Here is a 19,964-nt window from a genome sequence, read left to right on the forward strand (position 1 = left end):
GTTCCTGCTGCTGTTTCTAAGCAATAGATAAGAAAACTTCAAAACCTTGCTCTGCAATAATGAGATTCAGAAGAAAAGATTTTTTTCTCAATCTTTCTACATAAAAAAGGCCTGAATCAGAGCCCAGCAGTGCACAAATATTACTCATGTCATTGACACTAAGAAAACGGGAGCTGTGAATAAAAAATGTTAAAAATGAACACAAGGAGCATTGTTTGCATATCAGAAAAATTAATCTACATAGAGAAGTGTAAGAGCCTGCAATTCAGAAAGCAAAGAATTAGGACAGCCCAGCTGAGAATAATTTTCTAGCCAGTTAATTTAATTGCATAAATCATTCCTTTGTTAGCAATAAAGAGATATAATTAAAATGAGATTGCTTCTCATTTCTATTCTCTGGAAACTAAAGGAATTGATTTTGGGGAAAGCATTCTTCCAAATACCAGATCGGCAAATTACATTTACCTTTTTAGAAAGGCTAAATTATTTTGCGCTAATATCATGGAGGGTTTAATTAATTATAGATCTGCCATATGATCTTAAAGAAATAATTTACTCAATGCCCACAGAACAGAAGTTTGTAAGTGCGTGTATCCCTCTGATAGATGGTGTGCAGATTTTTACAAACAGGTCACAAGTTGAACAGGTGGCTGTCAGGAGAAATGAGGAAATATAATAAATGTTTAAAGATAAGGGAAGGCTTGTGAAGAGATATTAAAGCCCTGCTTCCTGATTATTGGCACATACCTGGATTACTACCCTTTGAACACCCTGAAGAGGTTTTCTTTTAAATATTGTAGTCATGGTTGTTTTCTATTCCCAAATCTTCAGGGCTCAATAAGCAGTAACAGGTTAATAACAGAACAGTCAGAGAGAGGAAAAAACAAACATAAAGCCCACCAATTAAACAAAATATTGCTTTTGTTGAATATTGCAGTGTTTAGCCACTGCCAGGCCCTTACAAGGCTGTGACAAAAACATCAAACAGAAGAAATTGTTCCTTGTGAGGGTGGGCAGGCCCTGGCACAGGGTGCCCACAAAGCTGTGGCTGCCCCTGGATCCCTGGAAGTGTCCAAGGCCAGGCTGGATGGGGCTTGGAGCAACCTGGGGTAGTGGAAGTTGTCCTTGCCCATGGCAGGGGTGTTAGAACAAGATAAGCTTTAAGGTCTCTTCTAACCCAATCTATTCCCTGACCCTATGACAATACACTCTGTGTCCTACCTTCTCTTCCCACCCTCTCTTTGTAACTGCTTTCCATGCAGAGGTGCCCAGAAACTGAGAAAATTCTGCCTCTTCTATCCCATTTCCCCCTCCAAGGGCAGCCCCTCTTGCAAAGCCTGCTCAGAAGGCAGAGAACAGAATCCATTTCCTCTCTGCTGTACCAGGGTGGGGTCTCACATCCACTCTCTCCACTTCTCTCCCCAAAACAGACACTCCTTTCTACATATCTGAGAGCAGTAGCCATCTCATGAGAATTTGTGGTGCTGCCCACTCCCTCAATTGTCCTTTTTGTCAGGCAAAAGCTGACACCCTTCCACCTTCCTCCCCTGCCACCAAGGATTCCCATTCCCCACTGCTGGGGCTTTTCAACAGGCAGAACATCAGGCACAAATTTAAGTCAGCTTTGATGAACTCTCCAGAGTCACAGAAAGTCTTCCACAGATCTCAGGCAGAGGCTGCCCAGGATCAGCACACCTGGTAAGCCTTTCCTGCACACAAAAGCTGCCTCTGCCTCAAGCTCTTCCTTTTCTGTGTACTTTGGAACAGAACAGGAGCAGCCTTGTCTCAGGAATGTCATTCCCCATGGAGACCACCGTGGTGTAGTGACAGCACAGCCAGCAGCAGGGACTGGGCTGTGGAGGAGACAGGTAAGTCAAGAACGGGGGCTTTGCATGCAAGAGTTAAATAGCAGATAGATTAGATCTCATCATCTGAGTTTTCCAGGAAAAGTATTCTGTTGCTATGGAAACCCCAACATAACCTGGGTTTTCCCTCCTTTTGTTTGTTCATTTTCTACAAACACTGGCCTCTCCCAGTCCTCCCAAGTTGGAGTTGCAGCTTGCAAAACCAGTGGGTTTTTTCCCCTCTAACGCCCATTTCTCTTTACAAGTACATTTTTCAGTGATTGCCTTGCTCAGTATCACTGGCCCAGCCTCCAGACTCTCCCTTTGCAGTAAGGATTGCTTAATGTGCTACCCATGAGAAACTCAGCTCCTGAACACCCTGCTTCTCTTCCTGGGGAAAAGAGGGACAAAAGCCTCATGGCAATAAAACTTTTCAGTAAAAAAAAACACACGGGAACTCCTGCAACTGCGACTTGTCACACACTTCCCACATTTACAGCATCTCAAGAAACAGCATTCCCTTGTTAGCTTTGGAAAAAGGAATTTTGCAGGCAACAAGAATTCGTGTGTTCTGCTCCAAGCTTTCTTTGGTTTTATTCCCAGGTATCTCCAGCCATTTATTTTACTGTATTGTAATCAGGATTGCCTTAAAGGAGCCTGATGGAAAGATCAAGAGAATCTTTCTGAAATGTGCCCTAGATACAAGAGACCTCAACACACAGGAGCATTTATCTGCCAGATTCCTTTACTCTGCACCTCACAACCTCATGATTTACACACACTTGAGCCTCTCACACTCCCTCCTAATTCCCCTGCACAAATAACAGGGAATAGGCTCCCAAGTGCAGGCTCCATCCTCCAGAGCAGCTCCTGCTTTAGCAGCAGCAGGGGTCACATCTTAGATGGAAACATCTGTCAGTAAGTTTTAACTTGTAGCTTACCTGCTCCTGGCTAGTCCTAGAATATATGAGTACTAAGCTGAAAAGCTGTTATGCTGAAGCTGAAGATTCAGCAGGTTTTCCTTTGGCTTCCTCAGCAGAGCTGTGGCAGGAATGGAACATGAATCCAGGGCCACTCTCCGTGCCAACATCCCCACCAAGTGGCCAGCACACCAGCTCATCCCACTTTGTATTTGAAAATACAAACCTGGCTCAGCTGCTCTCACCCAAAACCTAAAGGAAATCTGACTTTTGAGACAGAGCTCTGAAGATCTTTCCAGCCATGCTCTGGAGTAAAGGCAAAAGAAGAGTGATACAGAGGTTTCCTTCCATCCTTTACCCTGGGAAAAATGTGTCACTATCAACCCATTTCCCACCTTAGCCACTGTTATTTTTTTCTGCTTGCAGAATTCAAATACTTGCTTACAGATTATTGTTAGTAACTCCACACCTTTCAAACAAACATGGCCAGGCCTAGCAGTACATTGCAAACTTGCTACAAGCTTGATGTTGTATATGAAATACTGAAGTACTTACAAAAAAATTAAATTCAACTACACCTTTAAACAGTAGCTAAGGCAGAAAGATTAGGGAATAAAAGAAAAAAACAAACAACCAAAAAAAAAAAAAGAAAATTTTGACTAACACTGCCCTCTTGAGGGAAAGGGAGCTGTATTGCCTCAGCTAAACCATTCTCCCTTCCCTGCTCCTCAGGCCACACTAAACTCCCCCACTGCCTTGCCAGATGGCCCAAGGTGGGCAGAAGTTTTTGACAAGCAGCAGTAGGAATCAATTCACACCTAGGAATCAATTATCTCTAGATAAATCATACCTTGGTTATGTTTTATTTATAAGTATTTTACACAAATAATGTGAAAGCACAAGAACCTATTGGAAATACAAAAACCTGGAAATTAGAGTTTTTATTTCTTCATTAATTGCAGGCTTTTATTTTACCCACCAGCTGGTGTGGCAAAATCTCTCAGAGCAGGAACCAGACTCCAGCTTCTTCTTTGTCCTGCAAATTCCTCATCACAGGGATACAAAAGCATCACCTCTCTAGCCCAAGAGCCTTGATCTGCTGATTGGAATAATCCCCTGCAGCATCCATTGGAAGTTTCTGGGAATCTCTTTCCCCAGAGCTGCTGCAGTACCCAGGCTAGGGAGTACAGCCTCCAACCAATCCTTATAAAGGAAGGAGATGCCTCTGTAAGTGCTCTAGAAGGAACAAGGACATGCTCTTGCTAACTGATTTGCTAGCACCTCTAGCTAGTAAGAGATGAAGAAGTAAAATTTTAAAGATGGCTTGGATCATCCTCCTCCTTTCATCATAAAGGACTGCTCATAACACATTCCTTTGTACAAATGTATAAAGCTAAATTTTTGCACTGGAATGTTCTTCCAAGTCAGTTAGGGGAGTGGAAATACCCAAGAGAAAAAGGGTTAAATATCTCTATATCAACTAGTGCAAAAATTAACATTACAATTCTCCAAATAATGAAAGCCACTGTGGCACACCAAGCACCATCACAAGGTACAAAACATCACTCTACAGATTTTAAGAGCATCCTAACACAGACTGATGAACACAGAGGAGGGTTCAATACCCCACAAAGCAGACACAAGGAGTTCAAGCACTGAGAGGGAGTATATTGTTAACTAAAATGATATTAAAATTACATTTCTGAGCGTTTACAGTCACAGATATTTATGGTGAGAGTAATTTGGCATTTAGATGAAATCCTGACAGTAGAATCCATCTTAATTGAATAATGGTGGTAGAATATCACTTGTTACTGCCTTATCTTGAACATTCAAGCCAGACCAAGACTCCAGGTGTTCCCAGATCAAAGTTTGCAGAACAGTTTCTACAAATGCAGGGCTCTGCCTAAAATGTTGAGCAGTTTGGTGTTAGCAAGATTGCAATACTATTCCCCAAGACCAGGTGCTGACTGAAACAACAGAAACTGAGTGTTTTCTTATCCATATCAGCAAGCTCATGACACCAGGATCAGCCTGGAAAGCTAAAAGTGTTCTGACATGGTTTTTGAGAAAGCTGGATTTGCCTGGAATTATTATCCCTCCCATGCAAAGCAGAAGCTCTTGAGTTCAGGTATGAGCACAAACAGTGAAAATGGAACACAAGTTCAGACAGGCTTAAGAAATACTTCCAGAAGACTGAATGCTGAGCAGGCCTCTCCTTATTTCATCAAGTTTTTCTGCTCTTGAGGCTGCAGAAGTCTTTACTGCCTTAAGGAGAGATTCATGGTACTTGTCCAATACAGTCTTCAAAATTAGCTGTATTTCCTGGAAAGAGAAGAAGAAAAAAAAAAAATCCATCAGCAAAGTTAAATCTTTATCAAGCACAAATGTCAAGTGAGTGGTCTGGTGGACTCAAATGATTTCAAGGGCATCTCATCCATGGCTTAAGAAGAAGCACTCACAAAACACAGAGGGGCTGTTTAGAGGATCACTGCACTGTCCAGACCACAACAGGAATGTAAGAAGATTCCTTTGAGGAGGTAAAAAAACCCTCACCTTGGCTTTTGCTGCTTGTTTTTCATAATCATCCTGCAGCTGCTCCATTTTGCTCTTCTGCTGTTTCACTTCCTTGCGAATGGCCATAACTTTGTCACACACAGCACCCCTCTTCTCCTGGACTTTGTTATACTGTCTAAAGGTGACAGAAAAGAAAAAAAAGTACTGAGCCTTTGGACTTATTCCAGATTAAACTGAAACCCACCATGAGCAAAGCTTGCATTTTATGAGCATAAAACCAGCAGCTCCCAGAAGCAACAATAATAATAATAATAATGAATTTACTTTGTCAGAAATTGATATGGCTTTTAAACTAGAACAACATAGGTACAAGAAGTCTAACCACCCTTTCTGTCCAAAATTCCTCCCAATGCCCAACCTATTTTCCTCCCAAATAATCTCCTTTAGCTGGTACAACACACTAAGTGCCATTCTGCACACCACACAAACATCAAGCTTGACTAAATCTTACTTGACTCTCTCAGCCAAGTGCAAGAAGCTCCCTTCCATCACAGCCAATAATGCTCCATATTCCCTTTCCTATCTATCTGTGTACAAGAAAATTGTTCCAAAAATCAATTTTCTCCCCAACAGTTGAGCACTAAGCTCACAGTGAAGCCAGGACCTTCCAGGGCTGCAGTTTGGTGCTGCCTTCAGCATATGGGAGGAAGGAAGAGGGGCTGAGAGGCTTTGATCAAATGACACTTTTCCTTTTGTTTTAGAAGCATCATGTCAGGATAATGCTCCTCAGAGATGTGAGCCCCATTTCCCCATGGGTCTTGAACATCTTTGATAATGAGCAAAAGTGGCAAGGGAAATTATGAAAAATTCATGAAAGGCAAATGGGGCTTTGTTGAAGTCTGATAAGTTGGAAAATTATCCCAATGTGACATTCTCTTTAAGAAGATAAAAGAATCAAGAATAAGCATTATAAATTAAATTAGTGCTCCAATAAAAGAACTGCTGTCAAGTCACATTGCAATTATTGATTTGAGACCCCAACTCCCTGCCTGCAGCATTACTGGTCTTCCTACAGAGCTGTCCCACACTGCTCATTTTCCCCTCACTGCTAAGCTGTGTGTTTGTAGCAGACATGAACTTTGGCAGCACATAACAAAGACATAAAGCAGAAGCATCAGCTCCTCCATACTCGAGTGTTGTGCACTTGTACTGCTCAATAACTTCACGAATCTTTTTAAGCTGGATCTCAGCTGTAGCAAGCTTCTCGTGTTTGGCAGTGACCGCTCTCTTTCGGGAGGTTTCATCTTCCTTAGCCTTTTTCAGCTCTACCTGAGCACTCTCAAGCTGATCCTCCAGATTTCTGGCCTAGAAGCACAGAAATAAATTATGTAGAAATAAATTAAATTGGGGGGGGTGGGATTATCAAGACAGCATACCCTGTAAATGTGCTAAGATTATAACTAGCAGGCTGTTTTTTGAAGATCTGATTGCCAGCTCCTTCTCCCTTAGGATGACGTCCAGTGACCATGACTCCTGCTACAGCTTTTTGCCAAGGTTAATTTGAACACATGCTACACAAATACCCAAAAAGACTCCACACCATTTTTCAATTGCTCCTAACAACTGCATTCTCCCAAAAACCTAGCAGCAAATAGCAAGGGACAGTATTGTGACAAACATTTCATCAGAGAATGTCTGGCTAAGTAATATTAATAAAGTTAGAGGCACTTAAGACATGACTCTTCCTGAAGTAACAATTTTTTGTTCTTCATTTCCACTCTCAAGGCAGAAGAAGCTCAATTTCACTTTTCTTTTCCCATCATTTCCTACCAACAACCCCAAGACAGTTCCAACTATTTTAGGTCAGGTTTCTATGGCAACAAAGGCTTTGACTATTCAAAGTGGTCAATAGCTAGTGCATAGTACATTAGCTAGTACCACCCAGCAAAGCAGCAATGTTTTACTGACATTTTTAAGAAAGAACTTGGAAACTACTTCCTCACTGTAAAGAATGACACTGAAAGAGGGGAACATTGCTTAGACTTCAAATTCTCCCTAACAGAACATAATTTGGATAATACAAACCTCTGATGATACAGTGGCCAATCTCTCCACATTTTCCCCCTGTATTTCCATCTTCTTTTGGTATAACTGCAATTCCACTTGGCATGATGGCAGAACCTCAACTAAATCTCTATAACCTTCATATTTCTCAGTAACTTCTTGCTTTAAAGAGAGAAAAAGACTGTCAATAAACAGCTTTAGAGTTCTTTTATATAGAATTAAAGCATATTGAACTTTGAACCCTCTCCTCATTGTTTAAAGGTGCTATAAGAAATATTTAAGAGTTAGTGAAATGAGCTCTTCACTTTGTAAAAACAAAAATTTAAAAAGGCATTTATTTGGAAGCAGAGATATAAAGGCAACATACAAATGCTTTACACTGAATTAATCAGTAATCAGGTTTTTCCAAGAGCTTTCAGGGAAAAAAAAAAAGCTGTAGAGTGAAGAAATTCTACACTGGTAAAACCAGAGTTAGGTAAAGCTTCACACCTGAAATTACAGCAATCGAATTTACATCTTTGGAACAAAACACCTTCAGAGGAAAAGTGCAAACTTCACTGATGTGTGAGCAACCACAAACCACAGAAATGAGTGGATATTATAATAAAAATAATAATTAAAAAAAAGCTATGAGGGAACAGTGTTCAGCATATAGTGAAGACAGCCATCGATTCCAGAAACAATGAATGACAACAGAAACACATGTTCTAATCCAAAGATATTTAGGAGCTGACAAAATATCATCTCCTCTGGAGAGCAAACAGCCAAACAGGTATAGATTCAAGAGTTCAACACTTGGTTTTACAAATGACTGCAATCTTGCTTTTCAAAAGGTAAAAAAGCCCATCAAAAATAAACCACCACCTCTACCACAAATCTTCAATTTTCTCTGAGGCTGTGATTTCATTTCAGACTAACCACTGTCCTGCTGGTGCTTTACCATCATTCAAGAAGCAGTTCTACATGATGACAGTCCATGCTTTTTGTAACAGAATACCTTCTTGTGTGGACAGAGGAAAACCTCACCTGAGATCTCTTCAATTTCTTAATAGTCTCTTTCATCATCTCGTTGAAATTTTTCCCTTCTTCTGGACTCTCCACAATTTTGGACTTCAGCTGCTCTTGTTCTTCTTTTAAAGCACTCAGAGACACTTTATACTCATTCTAGTTAATGGGACAAACACTTTCAATATTAGTGATTAGGTGAACAAAGAGGAATTGTGTAGCAAGGTTTGCCATGATCTTATGACTAGACAGGTTTTTTGGTGTGTAGTCATTCCTCATTAGGAAGTTCTAAAAATAAATTATTCTAAACAGTATTAACATTCCAAATCAAAGCAATTAACAGCCCATTTTGCTTCCCAGATTTGCTTACAGGGGTGCACAAGAACAGCAGTTAACTGGAATTTTCCACAAAGAGCCTTCCAGCCAATCCTGGAATGGTTTGGGTTGGAAAGGACCTCAAAGATCAGCTCATTCCAACCCCCTGCCATGGGCAGGGACACCTCCCACTACACCAGGTTGCTCCAAGTCCCAATCATATTGCCAGCAGCCCTCCCCTCAGAACTCTTGACCCAGGGATACTGAGGCAGTGACTGCAGCATTCCAGAGCCAGATCTATTACCCTAGAAGAGCACGTTTCCTGTTGCTTTCCTCCTGTTCTGCCTCATTAGCCCACCTCTATGCATGCAAGGTAAACCCACAACACCTCAGCTGCAGATTTCTAGTGACTTAATTCCAGGAATAATCTGATCCTAGAAATAGAGATGGTCTCTCAGTTGATCTGAGGTGGAAGCTGCAGCCAGCACCCACACAGATGTGTACTTACCAGTATTTGGGTTTTCTCAGCAATCTCAGTCTTCTTTTGAGAAGTCACTTCTTGCAAAGCTGCCTGGAAAAAAAAAAAAAAAAAAGGCACCATGCTTTCAACAAGCATTTCTACAGCTGCTACCTGCCTTATCCTTCTATCACAGATCTGTCCACAGGAGAAATCCCATTTATGGGTTCTTTGGAGTGCCATAACCAGCAGACAAAACTGCAGTCTGTAAGACTTCAAAGACAGGAAAGGAAAATATTGTCACCAAAGCATTGGAAGCACTGGGGATGCAGCCAGCAGTGGGTAACTGGGAATAGGGATAGGAGATTGGCCATCCCTATTCTCATTGGCCCTGGTAGTTATTATACCTCCACAACTTTCTTTGCCAGGGGCCCTGTTCTTCAGGGAAAAATAGAATTTAATGTAAGGTCCCAAATAATAGTCAAACACAAGGTTAAGAATGTTAATAATAGAGACATGACTTAGCAAAACAAAAAAAATCCTGACCATAGATTATTTTCTTTCTCCCAACAGAGCTAAAGAAATGTTATCTATGAGACCTGAGAAGCAAGTTTCCACTGCTGAAAAGTCACCGCTACTCTTTTTGCCTGGCATTCTCTTAGGTGACCCTTCTTAGGCCTCAGTTCTTGCCACAGCTCACCTCCAAGTCCAATTCTTTGAATTCAAATGGAAAATGAAGAGGAACATCCCTGTGTTCCTGTTTGGAAGTGTGATGTGCATCTCCCAAGTCATTGCAGAAATGCATTTCAAAAAAAGAGTCAACTATACTTTTATATTCCCCAAGTCTGATTTAAAGCACATTTCACATTCCTTACAGTGAAACCAAGAGGGGTCCAACACCATTTTGCTAAAATTGCCATTGTTTTAAAGGAGAAAAGTCCCTTTTATCCACTGAGTTGGAGGGAAAGGAATGAAATCAAGAGAAGAGAGGAACCCATAGCAGCTTTCCAGAGAAATACAGAACAAGATCCTACTTGTTTCCGACGATAATCCTGCCTTAGCAGCTGCTCCAGCTCCCGAATGTTCTCTGTGAGCTGCTTGATCTCTGCCTCATGTTCAACTGGGACCGTGCTGAGGGTAAAATAAAGATATTGGGCAGTTTCAGCATCATTACAGCCCAGTCAGAGTACAGGAGATAAAACAATCACTGTCTTCACAGAATTTACAGCAAGTAACTTTAGTAGTCAGAGCAAGACAGTCTCAAAATAATACATCTTATTTTCCTCTGCTTGTAAAATTTTGCCATTCAAGCATAATTTGAAGAGGCATTTTGGCAAGAAGTGGCACAAACTTAGAGGACTAAGTTTAAAGATTGTGTTAAGCAAAGCATGAAAGTACAACACTCCTACCAACTTTGGTGGTGACTTTCATTTATGAAATTTGCACGTTACCTGTCATATAAATAGCTTATATTAGTGTAGACCTATCCCAGCTAGAGAACCCCCTGTGTAGCACACACCAAGAGCAGCTGTCAGAAAAAAAAACCAAAACAAAACAAAAAAGAAAAACCCAACACTTTGTTTTGAAAGCTCTCTTGGAAACCAGCCATTTCTTCATCCTATTATCCACAAGCAAAAACAAAACTTAATGGTGCAAAGACACAAGCAGTAGGGCTAAATGGCCTGAAACAGAGATTGTGGCAAACACGTCAAATAACTAAGAAGACAACTTTACTCATCTATTAAGTTAAAGATGGGCTTCCTCCAGCTGATTAAGGGATAAAAATACATCACTAAAAGCTAACTAAGAGCAAAAAGTTTCAACCTAGTTCCTCACATACAAATACAGGATGTGACCATACACTGTAAAAGTATTTTTTTTCTCTGCCAGCAGAGAATAAACACCCCCAGCTCCCTTTCATCAGACTTGTGCTCCAGACTTGTTGAGCCTCACACATCTGGCCCACTGATCCAGCCTGAACAGAAAAGGCAAGCAGTGCATCTCATGGTGCTTACTCCTCACACTCACTTCAGTTTCTCCAGCTTCAGTGCTGCCTCCCGATTCACAGTCTCCAGGTATTGGCTTTTCTCCACAGCTGATTTCTGCAAGTTAAATATTTAATTTTATAGAAGTGTAGTTTCTCTCTGGGCTTCAAAATGCACCATCTCTGAACATTCAGAATAGAAGCCACCTACAACTGTTGCACCATTTTTGTCAAAATGATACAAGGTGTCAATCCTTCACTTACCAGGAAAAAGCATCCAGTAAGTCATTGGGAAAAAAATAACTAAACTTTTCAGTAATATCCTAAGTAATAATCAGTACCTCCCTGAATTACCTGGCTACATTTAACATCCAATATGTTACATCAACCTGAAGTTAAACCACAAACTTCAAGTGCCTACTTCTAGGTTAATATCAATTAAACTTTTATAGGTATTTGGAAAAAAGCAGCACTCAATCTTACATATCTCAGCTGTAGCTCCAGGTAGGCCTTACGCTGGGATTCCATGAAGTTCACAAAGTTGAGCATGCCACTCAAGAAGCGAACAGTCCTCTTTGTCTCTGAAACAGGAATTGCAAGAGCTCACTGAGCTGGTTTCCAAAAGCATTGCAACTGCTTCTAAAAAGTTGGGCCAAGCATAATTCAGGGAAGACAGAAATTACAAATCCAACAATCCAAATTTGTTCTTCCTCCACTTAGCTTGCAAAGATTTTCAACTACTCAAAAACTAGCACCAAGCACTTAGCAATTCTGTGTAATTTAACAAATGAATAATGGCACCTGGGAGAAAAGGCTGTTAAAACACAGCCTCCCATTCAAACAGAAGCCAGGGAGTAGGAGTGTCAATCTTGAACTACAGCTCTGAAGAGAGAACCTCTCTGTAGCCATCAGCCAAACTGAAGGCAGTAATTTGAACTGCAGGGACTTTTTGGCTTTATTCCAAGCAAACTTTCTGAAAGATGATTACAAAAGCTTTGTGTGTCTTACACAAGGCAGATCCAGAAGTGAGAGTGTTCTTCAGAGCAGCCTTTTCCAAGTTATCTGTGTTGTGGCAGAATCACCACAACTGGGTATTGAAAGGAGTGGAGCACAGGCATCAGCATAAGAAATCCTAAAGTATTCCAGAGCTGTCAGGGTAATTTTCATCACCATCTATTATTGCACTGCTCTAAGTATGTCACAACCCATCTCCAGACCAGCAGTTCAACAGATTCACAGCATTTAAAACTGCCCTCAGTTGCTGACCTGCACCAGCCCACATAAGGAATAAGAACTGCTCACTGGAACCAGAACTAGAACCAAACTAGAACTGCTTAAGGGTCAGAAGAGCAGCAGGAAGTCAAGGACACTCCTCCACACTAGATGCCATTAGATCTGGCTACGCCCAAGGAGAAAAAGCACCTGGAATACCCAAGCAACACCCAGCACCCCAGGAAACAGAAACACAAGGATTACAAGGCACTTGCTTACTTGGGCTTAAAACATCAGCAATTTGAAAGTCACTGATCCCCCACATCGGCAGCAAGCGCTCCCTGCAAGGAAAACAAAACACAGCCTCAGCTGCAGTGGCCATGGCTCAGGTTTTGTGACCATGGCTCAGTTCTTGCCCTGTACCCATCTGCTACAAAACACATCTTGTCCCCTCATCCCAGAGCATTTGCCTAACAAGCACAAGACAAGCATCTTCTACTTACAAACGAATATACAAGTTGCAGACAGGTAGAAAGCCTTCATATATCACTGGGTACATTATGTCTACGTTGAGTGGCATCTAAAGAGTAAAAACAGAGTTGGTGCATAAGTAGAGAATACTTAAAAACTATGCAGCACTTTCCACTGCATAAAGATTAAAAACACTGAGGATGATCATCCCATCCACAGGAAACACACGTTAAAGGCTGGAAAATGTCATCAGGTTAATCAGCACATTATTTTAAGGGTCAACTTTGGTTGGAAAAGACAAAAATACAGTAATAACTAAAGCAGCAACATTACAAACTCTGGGACTCAATCTAAACACTGTTTTAATTTGCTCATAACTTGTGCAGCACAAAGTCTCTGCATTATACAGCTACCAGCAGGAAGCTCCTTCTTTAAACACTCCAAAATTGACACACTCAACTGCTTCATGATGTCAGGAGGAGAATACAGTGGTACACTGTCCCCTTTCTCTGACACGTTAAACCTCACAGCACAGCATGGCAGCTGATGTCACTGTCTGGGAAGAACAGAGTTACCTTGTGCACATAACACTCTTCCCTTTCCATTTATCCAGAAATGCCATGAGACAAAACCATTTACTCTCACATTGAAGGATCAGTTCTTGCCTAACAGAGACAGTAAATAAATTGTTAGTCAATTTAGGTATCAGCCTCTCCTCACTTTCCTCTCAGTTAATGGAGGAGTGGAAATGACCAAATATCAAAACCAACATTTACATTCCATCGAGATCAGTCCAACCTCCTCCAGCCATGGCCAAAGGAGCCCAGTATGGATTTTCAAGGCATAGTGTCCCTCCAAAAGCTTGTCCAGTCCCTCCTGGACCTTACAGACATTTCTGGCACCCTTAACTTCCCAAATAACAGGTTCTTTTCCTTTTACATCCCAGCACCCTTGCCACAGGCAGCCCTACCATGTAGACTTCCTCCAGTTGGATCTTGCACACTTTCTGCAGGATTCTCAGGTAAATCAGTTGTAAAACGTCGTGCTGCAGGGAGAGAGGACATGAATCAGTATTCCACGTGTTTAATTACTCAGGGCTCCCAGACCAGGCCATGAAAGCATTCAGCTTTTAAATCATGAACACATTATTTCACTGAGCCACCACAACAATCAGGTTTAACTTTCCTACATTTTGCAGTTCAAACATTACTTGCTGATAATTGAGTTTTAAGGGGCAGCAGTCAGCTCAGGCAATTACAGCCCTGACTGTGTATGCCAGGCATTGGTTTTCTTACACTGCTGCTTGCTGAGCACTTTCCAAAGACCTAAAAAAGCCCCACAGAAATTATAATCCTGTAGCAACGAGTGCCCATCACTAGATTATTAAAATGAAGAGGAAAAAAAATCACTTACAAGCCAAACAGTTTTTGATTTATAGCACGATAATTTTGCTTTTAAAAACCATGTAAACAAGAAGGGCCAGACCCCTCCCACCGCAAGCTCAAACAAGCGACAACAGCATCAGGAATCACTCGGAGGTATCAATTCCACTTTAAAGCCAATTTTTTTCCGCCGACGACGCTCACTAACACCAGTGATGAAAGGGGGTGAAGCAGGGCTTGGTTTGAAAGCACTAAGTGGATCCAGCGAAATGCTGGAACTAGACACCGTGGCTGTGTTTACCCAGGTCGCACCGAACTGGGAAAGACAGGCCGTGTGCTGCTGGTGTCACCACCGCGCTCCCTGAGCGGCGAGGAGAGCCCCGAGAGCCCCTCCGAGCGCACCCGAGAGCCCCTCCGAGCGCACCCGAGAGCCCCTCCGAGCGCACCCGAGAGCCCCTCCGAGCGCACCCGAGAGCCCCTCCGAGCCCCGCTCCGCCCAACCCCGCGGTTCCTCGGGCCGGGCCTAGCGCATCCATCCCGCCCGGAGCCGCCCCGCGGCCCTTCACGCACCCTGGAGGTGCTGAACAAGTCTTCCTTGACCAGGTTCCGGGCCTCGGCGCCCTCCAGGATTTCGGAGCGGACGTAGCTGACGATGGTGTCGGGGCTGTGGCGGGGGAAGGTCAGGTTCTCCATGGCGGTGGAGGGACCCGGCGGTGGCGGAGACACAACCGCGACACTAGTGCGCACCCGCTACTTGAATCCGCCGCGCCCCGCCCCCGCCTCCTCGCTGACCTATCAGAAGCCGTGTCGTCATCTGAGGGCGGGGCTCAGCCCCTTCCCGCCCTCTCCTGGCCAATCCGCGGCCGCGCTGTGGCGGGTGGGCGTGGTTTTCCGGGCCCCGCCCCGCCGCGGCCGTTGGCCGTGAGGGGAAGGGCGGGGTGAGGCGGCCGCGTCGCTTCGGTTCCGTCCGGCACCGCTGTCACGGCCTCTGGAAGAGTCATTAAATCCTGCAAGGATCGTTAAAGCTCACCTAATTTTTCCCCTGACATGGAGAGGGACACCTTCCACTATCCCAGATTGTTCCAAGCTCCGTCCAACCTGGCTTTGGACACTTCCAGGGATGGGGAAGCCACAGCTTCTCTGGGCAACCCCTGCCTCATCGCCTTCCCAGGGGAGAATTTCTCCCTACATTCACTCTAAACCTGCCCTCTGTCAGTTTAAAGCCATTCTTCCTTGTTCTTTCGTTACCTGCCCGTGTAATGAGTCACTCTTCCTCTTTTCCGAAAGCCCTTTAGGTGAGGTGTCCCCAGAATCTTCTCCAGGCTGCACAGCCCTGACTCAGCCTGTCCCCATAGCCGAGTTGCTCCAGCCCTGTGAGCATTTTCATGGACCTGCTCCAACATCTCCACATCTTCTGCCGAGTTCCCCAAACCTGGACACACTACTCCAGATGGGATAAAGCCTCCTGCCTACTGAAGGGAGACAATGCCAGCCCAGCATTGCACAAGACTCCTGCCTAACCAGTACCACTTCTTGCAGTGTGACGCCATTTCTGACAAAATTCAGGCTGTTCACACTCTCCCCACAAAGTTCCAGTGCTCCCAGGCCATGCACAGCTTCCCAGCTGGAAGCAGGTCAGCAAGGTCACAACACTGTCCCCGAAAGCAGGCAGCTTCTGCAAGCCACTGACATCACGGAGGTGTCACCTGGCACTGAGTGTGAGACAGAGACGCTCCAGCCACTGTTCCGCACTTGCCGATGTAAAAGCCAGGCTCGGTTTCCAGCCGGGCACTCTGCCAAGGGCTCAGGTGAGCCACGGACACAAAGTGCTTCACCACAGCCTTGCAGCCGGACTCCTCCTCGGCATGCCTGGGAGGGCAGCGCTGCTTCCATAGGGCTGCTTGCCGTCCATGAAGCACTGAGCAGCCTGGAAGGTCTCAAACCATGTCTCCTTCAGATAGACCGTGGTCCCTGAGCATCATGTTCCTTTTGGGGATGGCATCAGAGGGGATCAGCTGCCCGAGCAGGTGTAGCTGTCAGTACCTGGAGGTGAACTGCACCGGGCAGCAGTTGCAGGAGTTCCCTGTGGACATCCCTCTGGACACTAGGCAGCTGATTCTGGCAGCAAACAACGTCTCCTACCTGCCGGCAGTGGAATTGAGCTTCCTGGCTGATTTGGTCTATCTGGACTGCAGAAAGAACCTCTTGGGGGATGACCTGGATTTCACTTTCGTTGGTGTGGCCAAGCTTGTCTATCTGGACCTCAGCTTCAACAACCTCACACAGGTCACCTTCAGCACCTTCTCCCACCTCCTCAGCCTGGTGGTGCTGAAGATCTCGGACAATCCTAACCTCGTGGCCATCGAGAAGGGTGCTTTTGCCAACAACACCTGGCTGAGGCACCTGGATGTGAGCCGGACAGGCTTAACCTTCCTGGACACCAGCACCGTCAGGGACTTGCCCAACCTGAGGCTTCTGGGGCTCAGTGACAACCTGTGGCACTGCAACTGTTCCTTTTTGGATTTCATCACCTGGATGATGGAGAGCGATGTGCATTTTCCAGGTGAGGGCTGTGTGAGCACAGGTCTGTGTGGAACAGAGAGAGCCCTCTGTTCTCTTTCTCAGAAGTTCAGTTCACGGGGCTGTGCCACTGCATGTCAGCTGTGGGTGCCATTTTCTGCTGTCACACAGCAGGGATGGGAGCAGCCTGGTTACACACACTCCACACATGAAGAGTCCCGCTTGTTCACATCCCCAGGGCAGCCAGGGAGGTGTAGGCTGTAGCTGGGACACTGCTGCTTCCCTAAAACACCTGGATCCAGCCTCAGGTGTCCCTGTGCCTGCACAGCACCCCATGGCTGCAGCGCCAAGAACGAGGAGCCCAACACAACTCCAGGGAGATGTGCACTGGGAAAATCATTGCTCTGAATTTCCTGCTTTGTCTCCACCCCAAAAACAGCTGTTGCCCATCCTATTGAGAGATTCTTATAACTGGGCCTTGGAGAGGCTGAGGCAGGGTAATCACCAGTTCCCTTTCCCATAAATGCACTGTCCCAAGGGTGATGTTTTGCTTTGCAGCTGCAGCACATGGACTTAGTTTTTCCAGACTGGAAAGACACAGCATACATGAACAAGGAAAGCTTTGGTTTCAGTAATGCAGGGCACAGTGGTGAGAGAGAGCTGCAAGAGAGAAATTGGTTGAGAAAGTCTGTCCACTGAATAAGAAAGGACCACAAAAGAGCCCAAGGGAAAAAAAGGGAAGGACAATTAGAAGCTGGTGTTAGGACAGGACTGAATTAAAGACATCTCAGGGTCTTTATTAGATGTAGTAAACTCCTTATAGACAGTAAAAGGGTTTTTTTCCACATACAGGAAATTATGGAACAGTGGAATAAAGTACAGTTATCAGCAGGGAGATTGGAGATAACCCACTGAACCCTGCAACAGGAGAATAAAGCTCATTAAAGGCTGTTGGGAAGGGGAGGAGTAGGAAAGGCAGCCTTAAACTGAGGGTTACTCCAGGCCAAAAGGGTATTAGGACAGAGTCCTGGAATCTGCTGTAGGCAGACCCCAGCGTGTCCTTTAGAAAGGCTCCTCACCTTCAGAAATGTCTGTGCATCAGAGTTTTGAGCTCAGCCTAGGGGCTGACACAAAGCTGCCCAAGTTTGGATGGATTTGGGTAACAGAGAGATAAAAGCTCTCCAGTTTTTCTCAGGAACAGGAGTGAGATCAACATGAACAACATCACTCAGTCACGTGCAATACAGTGTAATAGAATAAAAATCCCCCACACCTTGTTCCCCTCCACCACTCCCATTCCATCCCAAGCATCGAGCAGTGCCTAAGCTGTGGCTCCCTTTTCCTCAGGCTATTCCATCCTGTCCATCAAGCCCGTGCCCACCACGGTGTCTTTGGGGTTCAAAACCTGCAGAGGAAGGAGAGGGCCACGGCTGAGGGCACACCCCACGCCACATTCCTCCTTCACTAACTCGAAAGGGAGCAGGCAGCATCTGTTTTATCACTGCAGATATTGCAATGTGACAGGGTATGGTTGTTATTTCAGTGGAACTGAATCATTGATGAGTTGCCTCTGCTTCCCTCACAGAGCAGGTAAGGCTGTGCCTGACTGCAAACCACCCTCCTTGTCAAACGCACAGCAGCCTCATTATTTCAGCATAATTTAGGCTGTATCACTTCAGAAGGTGTTTGAGATTTAAAAATCAACAAACACAGGTGCTCATATATGAAGATGAAAGTGCTCAATCGGCAGACATGAGCAGGGCAGGGACAGCAGTTTGCCACAATGGCATAATCCAGCAGGCAATATTATCCTATGGAGCCAACACTGCATAAAACATTCTGGCAACCTGGGAGTTGTGGTTTGGCAAGGGTTTAGCACAGGTTTGGCATGAGTTTGGCTGTCATATTTTACCCAGGTCATGAGGGGTATGAAGTCTGCAGCTATTTTTCAGGCTTTTAGCAAGAGCTCCCATGATTTTTCTACCAGGGCTCTTATTCATTAACTTATGGTACAGGCTAGAGAGTCCTGCTTCTGCTCGTCTCTCTGCAGATGCTGACAACATCACCTGCTACACCCCAGCAGGCCTGCATGCCCTGAGGATGCCAGCAGCAGAGGCACAGCTCCACTTCAGCTGCCTGACCCAGCTGTACAAGCAGGATTATGTCTTTCTGTGTCTCGTTGGCTTCTGCATATTCCTTGCTGGCACCATGGCAGCCTGGCTGGCCGGCATCTGTGCCGTCATCTACGAGGCCCATGCCTCGAAGGGAGAGGAAGAGGAGGAAGAGGAGGAGGAAGACACAGCCCCTTAGGATCAGCCCTTCTGAGCTCCCATTGTGGGAGACAAATGCAGGCCCTTCCTGCCTGATTTCCCATGTGGTCCCACCCTAGACTTTTTTTTTTGTTTTTTTTTTTTTTTTGGGAAGTGAAATAAAACTGCAAGAGAAGGAAATATCTGTGCTCCAGTTTCACTTGCTGCTCTATACTCAGACTTCTGCCACTGGGACTCAGGATATTGGCAAAATATTTATTTTGGGGAGACGTACACAGTGCCAGGCATTTCCACTTCCACCCTGTCTGGAGACCATGGGACAGTAGGGACATAAGGACTGGGTTGAAAAGGTACAGAAATATGGGAAAGGTCCTGGAACTGTGCTGTAGCCAAGGAGGTCACCAGGCCCTTCCTGGCCAAAAAACTCAGCAGGGTTTACTGGGATCAGCCTACACAGCTGGAGCCCCAGGGAATTACTGCTAGAGCCTCAGGGAATCTATGAACTTCCTGCTGTGGAAAGGCAAAGAGATTAAAACCAAGACTTTTAGGATCCCAGGATCCCATTGGTTCTTCCTTTATTTCCCTTTACAATGGTGACAGCAAAGGAACCCTCTGTGCTCCTGCAGCACAGCCAGACTGCCTGTGCCTCCACTGTTGTATGAACATTTACAGAACTGGAAAGTCCAGCTCTGCTTTTCTGACACATAACCCTAAAACTGGAATGTTTTATAAAGTAAAAGTATTGCTTACACGCTCTCCAAATATTCTTGGAAATGGGTTGTGTGTCCATACCGAAGTGTCAGAGTTACATTTACAGGGAGATGTAAGATCCTTGTTGCCACCAGCGCTGGGAATTGCCACGGGAAGTATCTGCTTACATGAGCCAGTACAGCAACTCCAGGTGTGAAACACCGGCTGCTTCAGCCAACACTGCGAGGGAAACCAGCAGATTTCAGCGAGCACGGTGTGAATTACCAAACTTAGAGCCATTAAACTGTAGACT

At 44.7% G+C, this 19,964-nt stretch overlaps 2 protein-coding genes across 2 annotated transcripts; one reads left to right on the top strand and one right to left on the bottom strand.

Annotated features, from left to right (window-relative positions):
• Positions 1-3,637: 3,637 nt before the first annotated feature.
• On the bottom strand, positions 3,638-14,922 carry NUF2 (NUF2 component of NDC80 kinetochore complex). Its single transcript, XM_033067608.1, has 13 exons — positions 14,742-14,922; positions 13,760-13,834; positions 12,822-12,898; positions 12,598-12,659; positions 11,590-11,687; positions 11,151-11,224; positions 10,157-10,253; positions 9,174-9,236; positions 8,372-8,509; positions 7,367-7,507; positions 6,471-6,646; positions 5,321-5,456; positions 3,638-5,089 (listed from the first exon to the last, which is right to left on the bottom strand). The coding sequence occupies exons 1-13, from the start codon at positions 14,862-14,864 to the stop codon at positions 4,940-4,942; spliced, it is 1,410 nt and encodes a 469-aa protein (XP_032923499.1). The 5' UTR covers positions 14,865-14,922; the 3' UTR covers positions 3,638-4,939.
• A 1,172-nt stretch (positions 14,923-16,094) lies between these two features.
• On the top strand, positions 16,095-19,009 carry LRRC52 (leucine rich repeat containing 52). The gene is made up of 2 exons (XM_033068137.2): positions 16,095-16,734; positions 18,742-19,009. Exons 1-2 carry the CDS (start codon positions 16,116-16,118, stop codon positions 18,999-19,001), a joined length of 879 nt encoding a protein of 292 aa, XP_032924028.1. The 5' UTR covers positions 16,095-16,115; the 3' UTR covers positions 19,002-19,009.
• Positions 19,010-19,964: the final 955 nt, after the last annotated feature.

Source organism: Catharus ustulatus, chromosome 9 (assembly GCF_009819885.2).
Source record: "Catharus ustulatus isolate bCatUst1 chromosome 9, bCatUst1.pri.v2, whole genome shotgun sequence".
NCBI classification, from domain to species: domain Eukaryota; kingdom Metazoa; phylum Chordata; class Aves; order Passeriformes; family Turdidae; genus Catharus; species Catharus ustulatus.